The sequence below is a fragment of the Eriocheir sinensis genome, unplaced genomic scaffold (genome assembly GCF_024679095.1).
Source record: "Eriocheir sinensis breed Jianghai 21 unplaced genomic scaffold, ASM2467909v1 Scaffold677, whole genome shotgun sequence".
Taxonomy (NCBI): Eukaryota; Metazoa; Arthropoda; class Malacostraca; order Decapoda; family Varunidae; genus Eriocheir; species Eriocheir sinensis.
In genome coordinates, this window is record NW_026112028.1 from 119,451 (window position 1) to 142,210 (window position 22,760).

The 22,760-nt window shown below is 45.0% G+C and overlaps 1 protein-coding gene and 2 long non-coding RNA genes across 5 annotated transcripts; 1 reads left to right on the top strand and 2 right to left on the bottom strand.

The window, feature by feature from the left end:
* Positions 1 to 3,491: 3,491 nt before the first annotated feature.
* LOC126993792 (uncharacterized) lies at positions 3,492 to 4,906 on the bottom strand. Its single transcript, XR_007748286.1, has 3 exons — positions 4,787 to 4,906; positions 3,757 to 4,676; positions 3,492 to 3,577 (listed from the first exon to the last, which is right to left on the bottom strand). It is a non-coding gene; the product is annotated as an uncharacterized LOC126993792 (long non-coding RNA).
* Positions 4,907 to 5,786: 880 nt separating this feature from the next.
* On the top strand, positions 5,787 to 8,819 carry LOC126993791 (uncharacterized). 2 transcript variants are annotated; one of them, XR_007748285.1, is made up of 3 exons: positions 5,787 to 5,932; positions 6,590 to 6,630; positions 8,763 to 8,819. It is a non-coding gene; the product is annotated as an uncharacterized LOC126993791 (long non-coding RNA). The 2 variants fall into 2 exon arrangements; XR_007748284.1 differs by having other exon boundaries at positions 5,798 to 5,932; positions 6,584 to 6,630; positions 8,763 to 8,818.
* A 547-nt stretch (positions 8,820 to 9,366) lies between these two features.
* On the bottom strand, positions 9,367 to 22,260 carry LOC126993795 (uncharacterized). 2 transcript variants are annotated; one of them, XM_050852953.1, is made up of 9 exons: positions 21,756 to 22,260; positions 20,119 to 20,230; positions 18,087 to 18,410; positions 17,712 to 18,008; positions 17,368 to 17,472; positions 16,689 to 16,947; positions 13,157 to 13,237; positions 11,118 to 11,237; positions 9,367 to 10,554 (listed from the first exon to the last, which is right to left on the bottom strand). In XM_050852953.1, exons 2-4 carry the CDS (start codon positions 20,227 to 20,229, stop codon positions 17,733 to 17,735), a joined length of 711 nt encoding a protein of 236 aa, XP_050708910.1. In that variant the 5' UTR covers position 20,230; positions 21,756 to 22,260; the 3' UTR covers positions 9,367 to 10,554; positions 11,118 to 11,237; positions 13,157 to 13,237; positions 16,689 to 16,947; positions 17,368 to 17,472; positions 17,712 to 17,732. The 2 variants fall into 2 exon arrangements, with proteins under 2 accessions (XP_050708910.1, XP_050708909.1); XM_050852952.1 differs by lacking the exon at positions 13,157 to 13,237 and adding an exon at positions 16,203 to 16,283.
* Between the last annotated feature and the right edge of the window lie 500 nt (positions 22,261 to 22,760).

Sequence of the window (22,760 nt, forward strand, 5' to 3'; positions counted from 1 at the left end):
GACGAAGTGTGAAGAGGAGGAGGAAGAGGAGGAGGAGGAGGAGGAGGAGGAGGAGGAGGAGGAGGAGGATGTGATGAGGCGTGGCGTGAGAGTACTGCAATTAAGACGAAGTGTGAAGAGGAGGAGGAGGAGGAGGAGGAGGAGGAGGAGGTGATAAATTTAAAAGGGGCGAATTTAAAAACGCAAAGAGGCGAGATAAAATCGAGCAAAGGGTCTTTCTAAAGGTACTCCAAACTTATTTTCTCTCTCTCTCTCTCTCTCTCTCTCTCTCTCTCTCTCTCTCTCTCTCTCTCTCTCTCTCTCTCTCTCTCTCTCTCTCTCTCTCTCTCTCTCTCTCTCTCTCTCTCTCTCTCTCTCTCCCCTACCTTCCTCCTTTTCCCCATTTCACTTCTCTCTCTCTCTCTCTCTCTCTCTCTCTCTCTCTCTCTCTCTCTCTCTCTCTCTCTCTCTCTCTCTCTCTCTCTCTCTCTCTCTCTCTCTCTCTCTCTCTCTCTCTCTCTCTCTCTCTCTCCACTCACTCACTCACTCTCCACTCACTCACTCACTCACTCTCAGGAGATGAATGAACCCTCAAACCTCTGGTCCAGGAGTCACCACGGCTGTCAACAGAACAACTTTGAGCGTCCGCCCTTCCTGCCACCAGTGGTCAGAGACTCTCTCTTCTACCACACGGTGTGCATGTCGGCAAGGCACTACATCGGACTCCACTACAACCTCCACAACCTCTATGGACTGTCAGAGACGAGTGCCACCAATGCGTAAGTCTATGATGCTCAGAGTTTTAGGTGCAGGGAGGGATATGCTGACAGTAAGTTTGTGGTATGCATTCAGTATGGGTACAGTACATTAGTAATGTGCTTGTAGTAAGTTTGTGGTGTGCATTTATTATCGTTACAGTTCATTAATAATATACCCAAGTCATAGGCAAGAGGAAATACAGATGAAGGAAGGCTGTTTTTCTTTCAGAGTTTACCAGCCAAAGGGATGAAAGAATGAAGATGCTGGCTGGCTGACTCTTGCATAAGGGATTAGGGCAGCATAGGGATGAGCCAGTGTTTAAAATTATGGACGGTAGGGGTTGAGGCATGCAGCTACCAAGTTCAGGAGTGCCCGCCAGTCCTCTTTCTTATAACATACCAATACTTGTTTATTATTACTATCAATATGGCCATTACTTGTTGCCAGAGCCCTGCAGGGTGTGGGAGCCAGGCGGCCGTTCATCACTTCCCGCTCGTCCTTCCCAGGCCAGGGCCACTAAGGGGGCCACTGGACGGGCCACGTGTGCTCCACTGCTCAACATGTGGCACTCCACCGCAGCTGCTGGAATTTATTTACTCATTTATCAATTTATCTATTTATTGTTTTATTATTATTATTATTATTATTATTATTATTATTATTATTATTATTATTATTATTATTATTATTATTATTATTTATTTATTTATTTATTTATTTATTTATTTATTTATTTTACATCCTGGCCTACAGCTGGTAGGCTTTCTTTAGGGGCCTGATGATCAGCCCGAGCCCGTCATGGCACAGGGCAGGCGAGTGTCTACAGTGATGCCATCTATTCTGAGCAAGCAATGGGCCATGTTATTTCGAGATTCCAGCGCCCAAACACACATGTGATTTGACTTTTATAGGAGTTGTGGGCCTTTCCGTGGGAATTTTTTTGACCCTGGTGGTAGTTTGACAAGGCTTCTGTGCCATGAACTCTAATAACCACTCCTGAGAATGCATTTTACCTCTCTCTTTGCCTTAAGAAATAGCTGGTGTGTGAGGGTCAGTAGTGTGTAAGAATCCCAGGCAAAGCATTCCCCTATCAAGTTTATTCTTTGGTGACATGCAGCTGTGCCCTCTCCTCTACAACAAACACCCTTGCTCTGTCCTTATCTCAAGTTCTTACCTGAAAACTTCTCATCCCATCTCTCAAAAACTTAATGTCTTCTTCTGGCACCTTGGCCCAGCCTGCCACACGACTATTGTCCACTCAGGAAGGGACGGTCCACCACACAGCCTGATATCATGAGGACACTGTGAAGAGAACACTTGATATAACATGAGTGCATTGATGTATGGCAGAATTGTTACAATTTTTAAAGGCTGAATTTAGATTAACTTTTACATGGATGATATATTTTTGGAGTTCATATTATCAATTTTTCACCTTCTCTTCCTCCTCCTCTTCTTCCTCCATGTGCATACTGTTTTTCACTCCAGTGTAATTGTGTGTGTGTGTGTGTGTGTGTGTGTGTGTGTGTGTGTGTGTGTGTGTGTGTGTGTGAGAGAGAGAGAGAGAAAGAAAGAGAGAGAGAGATTCTATGTCATCAACACCCAAAATGAGGCGCTGTAAGTCAGCCTATGGTCCTAAGCATATCAGGCTCCCACTGTTACTATTCCCCAAGGCCACAGAGAAGGCTAACCGTGTTTTCCTGGGTGGTGTTTTCCCGTTCAGGGTGCAGCAGCCGTGTGAAACTATCAGCAGCACCACCCTGCATCTCTGTTTGTCTGTATCTCTGTGTCCCTGTCTTCCTAAATGTATCAGGCTCCCACTGCACCTATTTCCCAAGCCCACAGGGAAGAGTAACTGGGTTGTCTTGGGTGTTTTCTCCTTCAAGGCACAGAAGCCATGCAAAACTACCACCAGGCTCAGGAAACCGCCCATGGAAACCCCAACAACCTCTGCGAGAGCCTTTTGAAATAGATGGAGCAAGCCTGTGAGGAGTTTGACAATATGGACCTTAACTTCATCGTCTGCCAACTTGACGCAGCCTTTCACGCAACTTTTCCCTATCCTTTACAATACTCAGCTGTTGCACTCTTCCACATGAAGCATTTACAATCTGTCCTAAATCATCTTCCTAAGTCCCTGTCACCACACTCAAATTCTTCCCTTCCTGTGCTGTCTTCTGTGCCTTCATTTCATAGTCACTGCTGTTCAGAACTTGCTAACAGCTGCTTCCTTCCAGCCTTCTGCAGTGCCCGAGGCTTTCTGCTCAAGCTCATTCCTCTGCTATTTAACTTCCTAATGCCTGAGTTAACCAAAATCATCACTTTTTTCCATCCCTTTCCCTGGTAAACTCTGAAATACTTGTCCTTCCTTATTTCTGCATTTTGTCCTGACTGCCATTTGCTTCACTCAGTCCTCTCTAAGTCACTGCCATCACACTCATTCTTCTTTAATTCCTATCTTCTATGCCTTAATTTCATAGTCACTGCTGTTCTGAACTTGCTAATAGCTGCCTCCCTCCAGCCACACACACACACACACACACACACACACACACACACACACCTTCCTCCTCCCTACCAATTTAACAGAGGCAGGAAATAACATAGAAGCTGCCAATGATTTTTTTTGTTATTATTAATCAACATCTTTTAGTAAGGAAGAGCTTCACTTTCTCCAGTGCTCCTGTCACCTTTTTCCTCCCCCCAGAACACTTCAGAAATATGTCAGGGTCAAGAAATAGTTGGGAACCTGCCAGCATCAGAAATATGTCAGGGGCAAGAAATAGTTAGGAACCTGCCAGCATCAGAAATATGTCAGGGGCAAGAAATAGTTAGGAACCTGCCAGCATCAGAAATATGTCAGGGCAAGAAATAGTTAGGAACCTGCCAGCATCAGAAATATGTCAGGGTCAAGAAATAGTTAGGAACCTGCCAGCATCAGAAATATGTCAGGGGCAAGAAATAGTTTGGAACCTGCCAGCATCAGAAATATGTCAGGGGCAAGAAATAGTTGGGAACCTGCCAGCATCAGAAATATGTCAGGGGCAAGAAATAGTTAGGAACCTGCCAGCATCAGAAATATGTCAGGGGCAAGAAATAGTTAGGAACCTGCCAGCATCAGAAATATGTCAGGGGCAAGAAATAGTTAGGAACCTGCCAGCATTTTTTAGTTGGTATAAATGACATCTATTGGTGAGGAAAAGCTGTGATTTTGCCACTCCTTCCCTTCTTTCCTCCTTCTCTCCTGTTCCCTTCTTTCCTCCTTTCCCTCTGCCCCTTCTCCCCTCCCTCCTCCCAGACCCTCCAGGAATCATTCAACAAAGGCCAGAAATAGTTAGGAAGCTGGCCGCAGTGTTTTTAGTTGCTGTAAATGACATCTTATGGTGAGGCAGAGCTGTGCCTTTGCTGTTACTCATACTCCTTTTTCCTCCTCTCAGACCCTCCAGGAATTTAATGAAGGCAAAAAATAGCAAAGAGGCTGCCAGTATTTAGTTCATATTAAGTGACATCTTTAGTGAGGAAGAACTTTGATTGATTTCCTTTTTCCTCCCCTCAGATCCCTCCAGTAGGCTGAGAAGAAGCTCCAGAGCCTGGCCCCGGAGATGGAGGGGCAGCGGCGGGCCAGGAAGCCCTCCAGCTCTGAGACGTGTGGCGCCACAACCAACAACTCCGCGTGCAGGGCGGGCTTAGAGAAAGGCTTTACACAGACCCTGGATAATGCTCCTGGTCTTGTTCCTCTTCTTCTTCTTGTTCTTCTTCCTCTTCCTCTTTACCTTAGTCATGCTGCGTTATGAATCATGTTAATTAATATATCCTCTTCTTCTTTACCTTAGTCATGCTGCGTTATGAATCATGTTAATTAATATATCCTCTTCTTCTTTACCTTAGTCATACTGTGTTATGAATCATGTTAATTAATATATCCTCTTCTTCTTTACCTTAGTCATGCTGCGTTATGAATCATGTTACTTAATATATCCTCTTCTTCTTTACCTTAGTCATGCTGTGTTATGAATCATGTTAATTTATATATCCTCTTCTTCTTTACCTTAGTCATGCTGCGTTATGAATCATGTTAATTAATATATCCTCTTCTTCTTTACCTTAGTCATGCTGCGTTATGAATCATGTTAATTAATATATCCTCTTCTTCTTTACCTTAGTCATGCTGCGTTATGAATCATGTTAATTAATATATCCTCTTCTTCTTTACCTTAGTCATGCTGCGTTATGAATCATGTTAATTAATATATCCTTTCTTTTTACTTTAGTCATGCTGCGTTATGAATCATGTTCATATCAGACATGGGGTAATCGTAATCAATTACAATTGTTTACAGTTTTTCAAGTAATCGTAATCAATTACAATTGTTTACAGTTTTTCAAGTAATCGTAATCAATTACAATTGTTTACAGTTTTTCAAGTAATCGTAATCAATTACAATTGTTTACAGTTTTTCAAGTAATCGTAATCAATTACAATTGTTTACAGTTTTTCAAGTAATCGTAATCAATTACAATCGTTTACAGTTTTTCAAGTAATCGTAATCAATTACAATCGTTTACAGTTTTTCAAGTAATCTTAATCGATTACCCTCTTATTTTTTTAAAATAATCGTAATCGTAATCGAATACATTATAAAAGTACAACTGTAATTGTGATTACTTTTGTGATTACATTAGCAAAGTTTAGTTAATAGTTTCTCGTACAGCAAGTATGTACTCTAAATATCTATAGTAATTCAACCAATTAAATATTCAGTATGGTACATGTGTGAAATTTGCAAGTTCACCTTTCAGTCCTTCCTGTAGTCATGATTAATACATCATATAATCGTAATCGTAATTGATTACACTTAATTTTATTGTAATTGTAATCGCAATCGTGAAAATATGAAGTAATCATAATCGTAATTGATTACATAACATAAGTAATCGCCCCATGTCTGGTTAATATACAGTAAAATCTTGCTAGCTTCTCTTCTCTCCTCCTTCCCCTCCTCCCTTCCCCTCTCCCCTCCCTCCCCCAACACATTCCCTACACATTTCTCCTCCTCCCCAGCCTGAGCACCTCACCACAGAGCTGTCCAAGATGCCTCACGTCCAAGAAGTCCCAGGTTTACAAGTGGAAGGGCCTGCTCAAGGAACTCCGCTGCTCTCTCCTGGACGGAAGGAACCAGGAGATGGAGAGGAGGTGATGGAATAATGTAGGCTCCAGTATTTTAGTTTTTCAGCTTATTCAAAGAGTTGGCAGTTTTGAGGTTTTGTGGTGTCAGGCATGCCTTCCCTTATCACTAATTCCTCCTCCTCCTCCTCCTGGCCCTTGTCACTTGCCTGTTACAGTGTGGAGAGGGAGGGAATACATGAGGGAGGCATTGAAAGGGAGGATTAAGATGTGATGAGGGAATGTCGTCAATTCCATTCTTTTCTTCGTAATTGTAATTGTTTTCAGAGTTGTTTTAATGCATATGTAGTGCAGCGACTAGGCCTGATGGGCAAGCCTCCCATAACCCACTCAGCCAGCGGGGTACCTCTTTGGCCGACTGATAAGGTAGTGGCTCTCCCGTCACGCTGGTCACAGGTTCAATCCCGGGCAGCCAACAAAACCCTCTCCTTGTCTTGATTAATGTCTCGTGTGTTTCAATACACGCAGAGGACGTGTGGGACCGGGTGTAGTAGAAAAGAGAGAAAAATCTCGGCCTTAAACATATAACAGGGAGGCAGGACGAGGCGGCAGGACTATAGTGCTAGAAGGCAGGGAACGTATCAGGGAGGCAGGGACACAGAGTTTTCTTATTTTTAGTATACGAATACTAATTCAACTTAACTTCTTCCATGGAATGAGATGAAGAAGAAGAAGAAAAAGAAGAGGAAGAAGACTTAGGAACAAAGGTAAAAAATAGCACATAATTTCTTTTTTATTCATTTTTTCTCCTTTTATTTTCTTTATTTTCTTCCATCTTTTCATCATCATTTCTTCCTTCTCCTCCTCTTTCAATTTTTCTTTCTCTGCTCCTCCTCCTCTGCTCCCTTCCTTCCCTCCTCTCTCCTCCTCCTGTCCACTCTACAGGTTCTTGGTGACTGTCATTGTTGTCAAAATACGTCTGTTAGTGTTATTAAAACCCGTCCCTGGGCTGGGGCTAGAGTCTGTTGAGCTGCCCTGGCCTCTACAGGAAGGTCTGGGCACACTAGAGGGCTTGGAAGGGGCTGTTTGGGGGCTGAAAACATGTTGCATTGGCCCTGTAACTGTGGGGTCTGTTTAGGGAATTATTGTGTGTGTGTGTGTGTGTGTGTGTGTGTGTTAAGGCCTCAGGGGCGGCTGGGGGAGTGATTCGGCCAGTGTCCTTTTCTTTATTTCCTTTACTTAATATTCTTGTTTTATTTCAGTTTTTCTTAACTTTTTTATTTGTTACTTTCCTTGTTTTCTTTCCCTAACCTGTTATTTTTCCTCGTTACTTTTGTTTTCCTCTTTCCTTAATATTTCTTGTCATTATTTCATGTCTTCTTGCTGCTGGTCTTCCCCTTTCTCCTCCACTTCTCCATTTTATCTCCTCCTCTCCAGTTCTTCTCCTCCCTTTCACCTCCCTCCTAAGGTCGGAAGCATTTGCCCCGCACATCAGCTGTTCCCAAAGGCCAAAAAGGAGGGCAGGGAGGGTCATAAGAAGTGTTCTTTTAGGTTCACGGTGCAGAGGAAGATAGATTATGACCTCCTCCTCCTCCTCCTCCATCTCTCCTCCTTTCTCATATCTTCTTCCCTTCCTTCATTCTTCTTCTCTTCCTTCCTCACCTCCCTTCTTCTCTTCTCTTCTCCCTTTCCCTTGCCTCCTTCCTCTCCCTCCCTCCTCCTCTTCCTTCCTTTCCCTTCTCTCTATCCCTCTTCCTCCTTCTTGGGTCTAATGATAATAACAATGGTAATAATAATAGTAATATATATTTGTAATTTATTTTTATTGAGCATTCCTACATTATTTTATTATTACAGGAGGTACACACACACACACACACACACACACACACACACACACACACACACACACACACACCAGGATAAATGGGAGAGAAATAGGGGAGAAAAGTGACAATTGTAACAAGAAATGGAGTGCGAGTGAGAGGAATGAGGAGATAAATAAACTGTAATGAATGGGAACGTGGGAGGGAGAGAAGTGAATAGTGCAGGAATATATAGATGAGTTTAGGGCGGCCAGATGCACAGGGAGGTGAGGTCAGGAAGAGAGCAGCGAAGGGCAGAGTTAGGAAGGGAAGAAGTGTGAGCACGGAGACCAAGAGGTGATCAAGAAACAGCTTTAGCCAAGTACTGTACATGACACGCAGCAGAGCAAGGGGATATACATGCAGTGGAAAGGTGTTATACAAGAGGTGTGTGTGGTGTGTCAGGATGAGACAGAATGAAGCGTGTATGAGCAGTATGGTGTGGGTGTGGCAGCGAAAGGAGTGGAGTGTGCTGTGCCGATATAGTTTGGACACGTGATGAGAATGGGTTTGTGAAGAGAGTGTATGAGGGAAGGCTTGAGAGAGGGACTGTCAGGGAAAGTGAGAAGAAGAAGGAAGAGGAGAAGACTGCATGGGTATATAAGTGAAGATTTAAAGAGATAGAAGAAGAGGAATTGAAGAGTGAGAGTGCCACAGCAGGGACAGATGGAGGCACTTCTGAGATTGAGATACACACACACAAACACACACAGTGACTGACTAACTACTGAGGAAATGTAGTAGTAGTAGTAGTAGAAAGAGAGAAAGAATAAGGAGAAGGAAGAGAAAGAGACAGAAGGCTGTGCTCTCTCTCTCTCTCTCTCTCTCTCTCTCTCTCTCTCTCTCTCTCTCTCTCTCTCTCTCTCTCTCTCTCTCTCTCTCTCTCTCTCTCTCTCTCTCTCTCTCTCTCTCTCTCAGGATGACCCCCACAGTATGTTGACAACCCACACAGACACATATATGGGTCCCCCCCTCTTTCTCTCTCTATAGAGCTAATTCTTTCTCATTATTTTTATTATTTCTCTTCCTATCAGAACCCCGACAAAAGATGAAGAAGAAGATGAAAGAGAAGAAGAAGAAGAAGGAGGAAGTGAAGAAGAAAAGTTTGTCTTTCAATAATAATAATAAAATATATGTTGAAAGAAATCAGTTTAAATTTTGTCCATATAACACACACACACACACATATACCCTCTCCTTCTCTTCCTTCTTTTCTTCTTCTTTCTGCAATACATTAAAACATATTACTATCCAAATCTAGAAGAGGAGGAGGAAGGAGAGGGAGGCATGGAGGGAAGGAGAGAGAGAGAACAGAGTGGACCAAGGGAGACAGAGTGAGGGAGGAGAGAGAAGTAAAGAGTGGTGGAGAGAAAGAGAAGGGAAAAGGTGGATAAAGAAGGGAATGGAAGAGAGAGTGGGAGGGAGAGGGAGAAGGAGGAGGAGGAGGAGGAGGAAGGAAGAGGGAAAAGGTGGATAAAGAAGAGAATGGAAGAGAGAGTGGGAGGGAGAGGAGGGAGGGAAGGAGAGAAGAGAAAAGGTGGATAAAGAAGGGAATGGAAGAGAGAGTGGGAGGGAGAGGGAGAAGGAGGAGGAGGAGGGAGGGAAGGAAAGAGGGAAAAGGTGGATAAAGAAGGGAATGGAAGAGAGAGTGGGAGGGAGAGGGAGAAGGAGGAGAGGAGGGAGGGAAGGAAAGAGAAGCGATTCTAATATAAGGAGAGATTTGGATGAGGTATAAATCCTGGAGGGGAGAGGAGAGGAGGAATGGGTGAAGAATGTAATGAAGGCAGAGACAGAGGAGAGGGAAAGGGAGGAAGAAAGGAAGAGAGAGGGAGGAAGAATGAGAGAGAGGAGGAGGAGAAGGAAGAAGAGATATTATGAAAAAAACTAATATAAATCAAAATTAACCTTCTATTCCTTCTATTATCTTCTACTAATCACCAAGACTGTTATACTGATGGTAGATGTAGACAACCTCTCCCTGACTCTGCTCCAGGGAGGCAAGGAGCAGTGTGAGGGCAGTAAAGAAAGTAACCTTGCCCAGGGTCAGGCACCACAAGGACTCAAACCACAAGAAAAGACTGCAAAACATAGAGAGGATAATGTGTTTTGCTTCTTACTGTCTGACAACAACAATAACTATTGCCACTGAGAACTGAAGAAATGTTTTGAGAGATCTAACTAATACATGTCCAATATATAGTTCTGGAAATGAGGCAGCTTTCTATATTATGTACTGACAACACTACCAGGCACAGAACACACCAGCAGGACATGAGGGATAACTTTCACCAGTCCTGCCCCTTAACCCCTTGACTGTGGATTTCTTACAAGAAGACCTCACCAAGCTACAGCAATGGAACAAAAAGTGTCTGCTACAATTCACTGAACAAAAATGTAAAGTCCTGCACCTTGGGAGGGGATATCCAGCACACCAATACCACATGGGAAACACTCCACTATCACCACAGAGGCAGAGAAAGACCTGGGACTGTATGCTACCAGGCTACCAGTGAAGGCCAAATCCGTGCCAATTGCAGTGGTCGGATTAAAGACCCCCACACTCACCTTGAAGCAGAGCGCCGGCCAGTAGCGGCTGTGGGTACGGATGACGTCATTGATGGTCTGCACGGCACTCTTGTTGGGCACCAGCTGGGGCTCAAGGGGGGGGCAGCGGGTCCCCCAGCAAGGCCTTGGCACACAGCGTCATGCAGCAGCTGATGGTGGTGAGGTTGAAGCCGCCCTCCAGTGCCAGAACCATGCGGCCCTCGGCCAGGCCAGACAGAAGGGCCATCATATGTTCAAAGCAATCGGGACTCACGCAGCAACCTGGGAGTGTGTGTGAGGCTGTTACTTTAGGTATGAGATGCATGAAGGGAGGAATAAGGGAGGAGGAAGAGAAAGGGAGTCCTTCAATATGGAATGCAATGGTTAGGCTGTGTTACTTTAGGTATGAGATGCATGAAGGGAGGAATGGGGGTGAGGAAGAGGAAGGGAGTTCTTCACTATGGAATGCAATGGTCTGAGATGACAATACATCAGGATACAATATAAGGAGACTACAAAATGCTTCATTGCATACACATGGCAGCCCCTGAAGATGTGTTATTAAGGCAGATAAAAATAAATAAATAAATAAATAAAAAAAGCAAAAAAGAACAACAGAGAAATTTTGGATAAGAAAGAACACTAAAGGAATAAAGAGAGGAAAACAAGAAACCCAAACAGTGAAGGAGTGCACCAGGGAGTGCTGTTATGAAGCCAAAACTCCCGACCATGAACTGAAAATATAATTATGGAGAGAGAACTGAACTGAACTGAGCAGATAGTGACAGAAAAAGAGAAAGAGGCAGCAGCAGGTAGTCATACAGATAGTGACACCATCCACCAACCTCCAAGTGGGTCCCCGCACCAGCATCAAGGCTGGCAGTGACCAGGACCAGCTGTGGGTTGAACTGGTAGGCCACGGGCAGCACCACCTGAGTGAGAGCCTCTGCGTCACCCATACCACTCTGAAACAACACAAGAAAAACACTGTGGCTTTAGTAAACACGACTTCTTCCTCCTGAACTGTGGCTGGGAGGAAGGACACTGGACGATGAAATACTAGAGCTGAGGACCATAACTGATTCTTGCATTGGGAGCTTGGATAGCAGGGTGAACCTTCATGTGCTGGACAGGGCTGTGTGGATCTAGACATTGATCACTGGGAATCATAACAGGAAAAGAAAAAAGTGTCAGGTAATTGTGAATGAATGAAAATGCAATACTTCAGCACCAGTGTAGGGAGAAAAATACTCAGAGGACTTAGCACTCGAGGGTCAATTTTCTGATTTGTAGCTGGGAGGAAAGACACAGGATGGCAAAATAGCTGAATCAAGGGTTTATCTCTCTCTCTCTCTCTCTCTCTCTCTCTCTCTCTCTCTCTCTCTCTCTCTCTCTCTCTCTCTCTCTCTCTCTCTCTCTCTCTCTCTCTCTCTCTCTCTCTCTCTCTCTCTCTCTCTCTCTCTCTCTCTCTCTCTCTCTCTCTCTCTCTTTCCTTTCCTTCTCTCCCTTGGACTCTTCTTCCCTTCTTTCTCCATTTAATTATTCCTCTTTCTCCTCCTCCTTCCTACCATCTTTCCAGGCCTCCATTTCCTTCCTTCCTTCCTTTCTTTCCAAGTGAGGGCTGGAGCACTATTTCAAGTTGGTTAACATGTGTTTGAATAGGTATTTAGAACAATCAAGACACCTCTCCTTCTGAAACTGATCTCTCTTTTGGCCACTTAGGCAATTATGGATAAGTAAAATATTGTGCCAAAATTGTTCCTGGTCCATGTAATGTGTCTATGTATTTTTGGGGAGAAAGGACGGACTCTATCTACTTTACCTCCCTTTAACACAACCTTGCTGATGCTGTTGTTATGTCCATTTATTCTGTTTGTCTCACAGTAAGCAAACTGCATTGCATTTCTTTCCTCTCCCTCTTCCTTCTCTCCCTTTTCCTGAATGGTTCCTGTCTGTTGAGGGAAACAACCTCTCTCTCGAAATAGCTGTTCATTTATTTGGGAAAAAACAAACTCTGGGCACCTGGCTCATAGTTGTCATCATCTGATTAACCTTAAAAGATGCAGCATTGAAAGACTCCATCTGACATCTTCACTACCAGGTCAATGAACACAGTACAGATAAACTTATCAATTCATGAAAGGTAATACAGCAAATGTCAGGAGATAACTGGGAGTACCTACCTATCACACTATCTATCTGTCTCTCTATCTATCTATCTAGGCATAGTATTTGGACATGAAGAGCTCTCACGTCAAAGGCAGGTCCGGTGAGGGTCAGAGAGTAGGACATGAAGCAAGCGACCAGTGAGCAGCATTCTCAAACTGCAACAATGTCTGTGTAAAAGTAATTCCAAAAAGGGTCAAGGAAACTTGGTCCCATGAAGGTGCAGCACACTTGTTAACCCCTTGGCTGCAGATTTCCAGCCAGAAGACAGACCTCACCAAGCTACAGGAGTGGAACGAAAATGTCTGCTACAATTCAATGAAGAAAATGTAAAGTCCTGCACCCTGGGAGGATATCTAGCACACCAATACCACACGGGAAACACTCCACTATCCACCACAGAGGCAGAAAAAGACATGGGAGTGTATGTTACCAGGCTACCAGTGAAGGGATATCCAGCACACTAATACCAAATGGGAAACACTCCACTATCCACCACAGAGGCAGAGAAAGTCCTGGGAGTGTATGTTACCAGGCTACCAGTGAAGGGATATCCAGCACACTAATACCACATGGGAAACACTCCACTATCCACCACAGAGGCAGAGAAAGTCCTGGGAGGTACCAAGAGCTGCCTCAGGTACATCAGAGTACTTAGACTATCTTCATTATGTTTTGTCTGTGAATGAAAAAACACCTTAGTGTGTAGTGCACTTACCCTTCTGTAAGGCTGCGTGTTGCTCCACCTGCTCGTCACACACCAGACACAGCCTCGGAGACTCACTCAGCACCACGGCCTCTGAAGACAAGGCACAGAGCTCCTCAGTGACTCCTGTTTGCTGTGACTGAGCTTCCTATGAAAGGTGTACACCTCTCCCTCTTCCTTCTCCTCCTCCTCCTCAGCCATTATTATTGGTCCACTGCAGTACAAAGGCATTTCCTAATGTTCCCAACCTCTCACATCTCCTTCACTCCCTCCCTTCCCTTAACTCTCCTTTCCCCTCCTTCCTTTCCCTTTCTTTACCTCCCTCTCCCTTCCTCCCTGCTTCCTTTTCTTTCCCTCTCAACCCCCTCTCTCTCTCCCTCTTCCTCTTTGCCTTGCGTAAGCAACATAAGGAGCGTAAGCAACAGAAGCCCCGAAGTCTTCCTCAAACTATATTTAGCATTAGTTAGACCTCATCTTGACTATGCGGTTCAGTTCTGGTCACCTTACTATAGAATGGATATCAAAATGTTAGAATCGGTGCAGAGGAGGATGACTAAGATGATTCAGGGGTTGAGAAACTTGCCATACGAGGAAAGACTCAAACAGTTAAACTTGCATTCTCTAGAAAGGCGAAGGGTGCGTGGAGACATGATCGAGGTTTATAAATGGATGAAGGGCTTTAATAAGGGAGACATTCATAAGGTTTTGTTGGTAAGAGAACCGGGTAGGACACGAAGTAATGGGTTTAAACTGGATAAATTCAGATTCAACAGGGACATAGGCAAAAATTGGTTTACTAACAGGGTGGTGGATGAGTGGAATAGGCTTAGCAGTCATGTGGTGAGTGCCAATACAATTGTCACATTAAAAAATAGACCAGATAAATTCATGGACAGCGATATTAGGTGGGGTTAGATACACGGGAGCTTAGGGTCAAAGGAGCTGCCTCGTACAGGCCTACCGGCCTCTTGTAGACTCCTGCGTTCTTATGTTCTTATGTTCCCTCCCTCTCTTCCATTGTTTCCTTTCTCCTCTTCCTTCCCTCTCCCTCTCCCTCTTTCTCCTCCTCCTCCTTATCCTCTTCTTCCTCCAATTTGAATACAGCATTATTTTCTATTACAGGCTTTTACTATAATTTTCTCTCCTCCTTTTCCTTCCTCCTCCTCCTACTCCAATCTAAAGACCCAACCATGAGCAGAGACTAGAGGAGTGACTCAATGCCATTCCTTTTCATCTCCTGTCTCACACACCTCCTCCTCCTCCTCCTTCTTTCTCTACCAATGTGAACACAACATTACTCTCTCCTACATGCACTTATGGTACTTCTTTCTCCCCCTCGTACCTGCAGCAGTGAGCCAGCCGAGAGCAGGGCACAGACGTTGGTGGCGGGGTGGAGGTAGACAGACTTGTAGTTCTCTTGAAGGGTCTGCAGCTCCTCCTCTCGCTGGGCCTGGAGGCTGAACATGAAGGCCACGTGTTCCTGGCTGTGCATGAGCTCCACCTCCTCACGCTGGGCCACCGAGGCTGTGCAAGGATGGATAGAGGGAGGGAGAAAAGGGTTAGATTAGGATTAGACTCTTTCTTTATCAATATCTCTTTGACATCATCTATAAATCTCTATTTCTCATTTACTCTCTCCCATCTCTCCTTCCTTTATCCAGAATCTGTTTTGCATCATATATATATATATATATATATATATATATATATATATATATATATATATATATATATATATATATATATATATATATATATATATATCTCTCTCTCTCTCTCTCTCTCTCTCTCTCTCTCTCTCTCTCTCTCTCTCTCTCTCTCTCTCTCTCTCTCTCTCTCTCTCTCTCTCTCTCTCTCTCTCTCTCTCTCTCCTTCCTCAATTCTAATTCCAACAATGAGAACAACTTCTTTGCCTCAACTCAACCCAACTGATCCTACTGGCTGACACTGCATCATGTTTATAAAGCAGGTCCAAGGAATAGAGAGCTGCATACCCTCTATGCTTTACTATGGGTGGCTATACAGGTGTTAGCCAGTGCAGGTGTGAAGGGAGACTCATACTAAGCAAGGCGAACAAGGAGAAGTAAACAACGGAACAGTGAACGACGGAACAGTGACATAAACATGAACAAACACATCATACAGACAGTGCCTCCACCACCCACCTGCAGCCGCTGGCCTCGTCCCAGCACCCCGGCACGCCCCAGCATCTCCCACACCCACTGGATGCACTCTGGCTGCTCTGGATGTTCCCTTTGTGTGGGGGGGAGAGGGGGAAAGAGGGTGAATTAGTGTGTACCTCTGTGTGTTGTGGTGTGAGGGAAACTTGTCTGGTAAAAAAGGTTGCTCTAGTACGAGGGTAGAAAGCTGCCTCAAGGGGTTATGTGTGGTCAAAGTTATGGTAGTTAAGTGTTGGTTAGATAAGTGAGGAAAGCTTTGTCTTCTAGCTCTGGTAAAGAGTATTAAAGCTGCCTGAATGGGTGACATATGTAACAAGGAATTGGGTGAAAATAAATAAATGGTATGCAGAAAGTTGGAAAGTTTCGTTTAGTCGGTGCAACATCTGTGGTCATATGCCAGAGAGAGACAGAAGGGAAGGAATTATAGGAGAAGGGAACAGATCCCAGGAGACGGGACACAACCCCCGATTAATACCTGGTACCCATTCACTGCTGGCTGGACAGGGGCGTGGGGTATCGGTAAAGCCGCCCAAATTTTTCCACTCCACCCAGGAATCGAACCCGGGCTCTCTCGGTTGTGAGCCGAGTGTGCTAACCACTGCACCACGAAGTCCTCTATAAATGGTATGTTTGAGGGAAACTCTGAGTCTTTTTGAAGTAAAAGCTCTGGTAAAAAGATGCCATGTGTTGCCTAAGTGGGTTTGGTGTGGACAAGAAATTCGGTCCAAGTAGATATATATGTGAGGGAAACTTGGTCTTCTTGAGGTAAAAACTCTGGCAGGTACCAAGAGCTGCCTCGGGTACATCAGAGTACTTAGACTATCTTCATTATGTTTTGTCTGTGAATGAAAAAACACCTTAGTGTGTAGTGCACTTACCCTTCCGTAAGGCTGCGTGTTGCTCCACCTGCTCGTCACACACCAGACACAGCCTCGGAGACTCACTCAGCACCACGGCCTCTGAAGACAAGGCACAGAGCTCCTCAGTGACTCCTGTTTGCTGTGACTGAGCTTCCTATGAAAGGTGTACATCCCTCCCTCTTCCTTCTCCTCCTCCTCCTCAGCCATTATTATTGGTCCACTGCAGTACAAAGGCATTTCCTAATGTTCCCAACCTCCCTCACATCTCCTTCACTCCCTCCCTTCCCCTCCTTCCTTTCCCTTTCTTTGCCTCCCTCTCCCTTCCTCCCTGCTTCCTTTTCTTTCCCTCTCAACCCTCCTCTCTCTCTCCCTCTTCCTCTTTGCCTTCCCTTTTCTTTCCTTCCCTCCCTCTCTTCCATTTTTTCCTTTCTCCTCTTCCATCCCTGTCCCTCTCCCTCTTTCTCCCCCTCCCTCCTCCCCTTCCTTCCCTTCCTCCCTACATACCTTCCCTCCTCAGCTGCAGCAGTTTCTCACCAATCCTCTCCCTGAGCTGCTGGTCTGTGGTGTCAGGAGCTGCATGGCGTCTCTGGTCTGGAGGCGTAAGGGCCAGACACCCACCAGGCCTTGGAAGGAGAGGCTCGGGTTGAAGGTGCTGGGATCAGCCTCGCCCCGCACCTCCTGCTGGCATAAGGACCCCTGGTACTGGAAGCAGCGCCAGTGTGCCCGCTGGACATACACCAGGCTCAGCAGTGTCTCCTGAAGGCTGGGGAGGACAGGGAAGGGAGAGGAAGGTCAATGTTGAGAAAAAGAGCAGGTTAACTATAGGAAAAAGACATTGTTTCTGAGATCCAAGAAAGGCCATCAAGGAAAAATAAGACAATGCTACAGGCCCAAACAGCTTCCTCTTAATGAGCAGACATGGATAGGGAAAATAAAATAGACAGCGACAGTAAAGTAAGGAGAATAATAATAATAAAAAAGAGGGACAAAAACAATATTAAAACAAAACAGTTCAATAAATCCTGCATCAGAGATAAGGCAGACAGAGAGATAGATAAATGGATATAGACAGACTGAGATAGATAGATAGATAAAGACAGATATAAGCAGAGATAGATAGACAGGCATAGAGATGGACAGATTGATACAGAAAGATATAGACAGACAGACAGCTATCAGGCACCTTGGTGATGGCTGCAGGGGGGTCCAGCAGGGGGGCAGTGGTGGCCCAGCAAGGCACTGAGGGTGTGGGCGGCACTCTTGGCCTGGACGGCAGGCACCACCCACCCTGCACACACAACAGGGATTGCTTATTATTATTATTATTATTATTATTATTATTATTATTATTATTATTATTATTATTATTACTATTATTATTATCAATATTACTATCATCCTGCTATGTTATAATAATAATTGTCTAAGCTATTTTTTAGATTTCTGTGCAATATTTTTTTTCAAGTTTTCAGTGATGTATCAATTTTTTTTTCCCAATTGAATTCTTTAGGGAGGTAGAATGCATACCAGTGTGTGGATGTGTGGTGCTCAGTTCCTGCCACAATGTTTGGGTGAGGTCAGACTGGTCACCTCCAGCACCAGCACCACCTTGCCCCGTGCCAGGGCCATCAGCTGGGAGGTGAGGTGTGTGTACAGGCCTGGCCACACCTCCAGCACCAGCACCACCTTGCCCCGCGCCAGGGCCATCAGCTGGGAGGTGAGGTGTGTGTACAGGCCTGGCCACACCTCCAGCACCAGCACCACCTTGCCCCGTGCCAGGGCCATCAGCTGGGAGGTGAGGTGTGTGTACAGGCCTGGCCACACCTCCAGCACCAGCACCACCTTGCCCCGCGCCAGGGCCATCAGCTGGGAGGAGAGCTGATTGTCCAGGCCTGGCCACACCTCCAGCACCAGCACCACCTTGCCCCGCGCCAGGGCCATCAGCTGGGAGGTGAGGTGTGTGTACAGGCCTGGCCACACCTCCAGCACCAGCACCACCTTGCCCCGCGCCAGGGCCATCAGCTGGGAGGTGAGGTGTGTGTACAGGCCTGGCCACACCTCCAGCACCAGCACCACCTTGCCCCGCGCCAGGGCCATCAGCTGGGAGGTGAGGTGTGCGTACAGGCCTGGCCACACCTCCAGCACCAGCACCACCTTGCCCCGCGCCAGGGCCATCAGCTGGGAGGTGAGGTGTGCGTACAGGCCTGGCCACACCTCCATCTCACCCTGAAACGCCAGATGGTAAAATAAAGTATAATAAATATGCTGTATTATTATTATTATTATTACTATTGTGTTTGGCTTCCCTGTTAAGAGTGGTTCATAATGGGAAGTTTGTGATACAGTTGAGTAAAATAAAATATATATACCATCTTTTATTATTATTACTAGTATTAGTATTAATAGTAATAGTAGTAGTATTATCATCATCATTATTATGAGGCTTGACTTCCCTGCTGGAGTGATTCACACTGGCAAGTGTCTGGATGAGGAGACAGAGCTGAGAACATCCATGAATTTATAAAAGTAAGTACAGTTGTATGAAAGCAGATATGGAGGCAGGTTAACACAAGCTTAGTTAAAATCCTCTATACTATGACTAAGTTAATGCATACAAAAACCAGACAAGCAAGCAGAGGCAGACACAAACACACACACACACACACACACACAGATACATTGTGACTTAGAATGACCTTGAAAATAGATAAAATTGAGCTCAAGCAAAAAATATTCATGAATTAAAGCTAAACTTGATAAACTGAAATTTGGAGACAGGACCAGCGTAAAGCATCCTGTATATCACTAGGTAAATACACACACACACACACACACACACACACATACAACCTCCACCTAACACATACACAAGAGCCCACAAGTGTAGCTCAATTCCTATATATCACAACTATAGTCTGTTCACTTAATTCTGACCCAAGCTGACAACATAAACCTAAGCGTGGTCATAAGCACAGTGCATATTAGCAGAAAGTGCTGCGTGAGATAAACACAAACAGAGGTTAAAGAAAACTTGGAAGCCACAGCAGCAGCCAGTCAGCACTCAGCTTGCAAACACACTTAGGTTTATGTTGTCAGCTTGGGTCTGACTTAAGAGAACAGACTTTAGTAAGGCTTTAGGCCAAGAGAGAGAGACTGAGAGAGCAGGACTTGCCTTTTCATCCCCCACTGCCGAGTCATAACCAGCAGACACAACACTATAACTAACTCAGGACCAAACTAGAAGAGAAAATAGTCGTGCTTAGGGTTCAAACGGCACACCAGGTTCAGTCTAGCCTCCTCCGATCATATGCTGAGGTTTGTGCATAGGTGTGTGTGTGTGTGTGTGTGTGTGTGTGTGTGTGTGTGTGTTGGGGTCCTAATCGGTCAATCAGATTGTATCTTACTGACAAAATGTGTCAAGTGTAGCAATTTCAATATGGTATGCCACATAAACTGTACTGCATTGTAGGGATCTTGCTTTTCCTGTCTCTCAAGCCTGGACATCTAATGCCACCTAGTAATGAAGGGGAAAAAATTCACACTAAGCTGCACACAACTTTCTACTCTGTCTCATTCCTATGCTATACAAATCCCTTATGCAGGAATAAACCACCGTCTGCATTCCTTTATCCCTTTTGCTGGTACACTCTGGAACAAACAAGCTTCCTTTGTCTGTGCTTCCTCCTGCCCATGACTTGAACTCTTTCATGAGGGGAATATCAAGACACCTCTCCACCTGTAACTGACTCTCTCCAGACCACTCACTTCTATCTACTTTTACAGGAGCAATGCATAGTGGGCTTTTTTCCCCTTGAGCTGCTTCATTAACTGGACAAAGGAAAAAAAGAAAAAGAGCTTCTCACTCCCTTGGCCTCTGCCTTTTCCTGACCTACTAACAAAGACCAGAGCTGCCCAGCCTCAACCTCTGCCTCACCTGCTTCTCCAGACTTGCCATCGGTTGCTGCCGCTGCCGCACCCCCAGCAAGAGGCTGACCGCGCGGGGATTCCTGGCTGACGTCTTCCTCTGGGGCGTGTCTTCCGTCATCCTGCAACACAAAGGTTCACCTTCATCAACTGGTTAAGATTTATTTCAGAGGCAATATTTGCCCAAGGTTTTTGATATGGGGTCATTTTCAATAATTTTAAATGTAGAAATTCAAGTGTCACAAAACAGAGCCTTGAGGACACATTATTGTGGGGATAAATGCCTAACAGATAGGTAATAACCAATATCTATAAACATTGCAAAGTGGATCACAGGGATTTATCAAAAATTACCCCGTGTGCTGCCACTCCATGTTTTCTAGGGTGAATACAAACCCATCAAAGCCTGACATGATAACCAATATCTATACCCTTGTAAAGCATATCAAAAATTTATCAAAAATAATATACAATAACAAGTGGTAGGCATTGCAACCAAGAAAGGACCTTGCACAAGCACTAGGTAGCTTATGACACACTTGTGAGACCAACACTGGAATACTGCTCCACAGAGTGGGATCCTTACACACACAGAAACATTGATAGGCTAGAACAAATCAACACCAAGGCAGCTAGGTTCATTACAAACAATTACACTTGAACGCCTGGCATCACAACACAGATCAAACAACAGATAAACATGGAACCTCTTCACATACGCAGACAAGCACACAGACTTACACTGATATACAAGATCACAAACACTCACACTGACATTGACCCACACACATACTTACACAACGCAAACAGTCAACGTACTCGTAACACACACACCCATAAATACCAAACATATCACACTAACACTGACGCATACAAGCACTCATACTTTCCACGCACCATATGTGACTGGAACAGCCTCCCTCAACAGATTTTAGACTGCGGTACAATAGACTCATTCAGAAAACAAATACACACTCACTTGTCACCACAACACACCAACACAAACAATTACACTTGATTCACTTCCCTCCCCCACACACCCAGCTCCCCCGTCCCCCAACAGCCAACACAAACATGCATGTTATGCACCTGAATGGGTGCCCTGCGCATTATAAATCAAGATCAAGATCAAGGTAATTTTGCTGTGCAGGTGTAACTACTAATTTTGCACTTGTGCACCGGCATGAGTGCAATACTACACAAGACTGAGCACTGCACTGCTGATATTTACTGAAGAACAACACTGTGCAAGTCATTGCACTGCACCCCACCACTAAACTTAACAGATCTATTCAAATTTAACATTACCTGCTGGGTGGGACTTTGTCCCCGTCAACCCTTCCTTGGTTTAAAATATCCAAATCTGACACAGCACCTCCTTAGGGGGGCATTACCTTTGTTCCCCCTTGACCCCTGGCGTGTGTCATGCTCCACCCACTCAACAGGAACAGCAGGCACCCATTTAACTGTTTCTGCAGGGAATGGTTATGTAAAAAGCTGAGCAGCAGTACAAGGCACCTCAGTAAGGTGCCCAGCAGCCCCGCGGGGCGGCGGGTGTGATACTGGAGGAACACCAAGGGCCGGGGGCGTCTTGGCCATGCCGGTCACACACTCCATCATTACCTTCCCCTCGTGGGATCAGCTTACCCTAGGCTTAGGCATGCCCCGCTAGGCCTTGTTCAGGCTGTCATGGTGGTCAGGGAACTTGGCTGTCATACTATAGAAGTCTGGCAGGAGGCTGTGGGTGTGTGGTGAGTCTGCCGCCCGTCCTTGCACGGAGATGACACACACACACACACACACTGCCTGTCGTGTGTCCCCGGCCACTCCCCGCCAGGACACACGCGGCACACAGTGGACAGTAGTGTTCCCCGGGTACTCGCGCGACGGTCCCCAACACCCGTCGTTCCTGCAGAGTCGCTGCTGCCAATGTTTGTGTTTTTTGAACGGGACGCTTATCGTGCCACACCTGCTCATATTCCTTTTCCTCGTTTCTGAGTAGTGTGAGGATGAAACTGTTTTGCTCCTATTATTTATTTGTTGTTGATTTGTGTCGTCACTTTTTGTGGGTACTGGATTATCACCAACACCGGCGTTGGTATGTTATGCAGGCCACCAAATGGAAGAACTGGCGAGTAATTATTATCACTTGAGAATATTCTAGAAGTAGTTTCGGAAGCGAATGTGCTGTGCTGTATATCCCGGGGGATTTTAATCTCAGTCTGTTGAACCACAAGCAAGCCAATGTTCAGAATCTTGTGAACCTTCTTTATGCGCGCTCGGTCTTCCGGCGATACCTGAGCCAGCCAGAGTAACCAACACTTCAGCAACTTTAATTGATCACATACGGACAAATGATTTACAACACTACACGACAAGGGGCATATTACATTCTTCTTTCAGTGATCATTTTCCAGTTTTCAGTTCAGTCAGTACTCGAAGTAGTGCATCTTACAATCACACAATAGTTAAAAATAATTTGATGAGGATTCGATTAAGAAATTCAAAGCTGACTTAATAAACCACCAATGGAACACTGGTGTTAATGATTTAAATGTCAACGATGACTTTGATACACATGGAAAACTTTCTAACTATTTACAATAATATATTTCCTGTTAAATAATATGTAATCAAGAACAAGCATTTGGG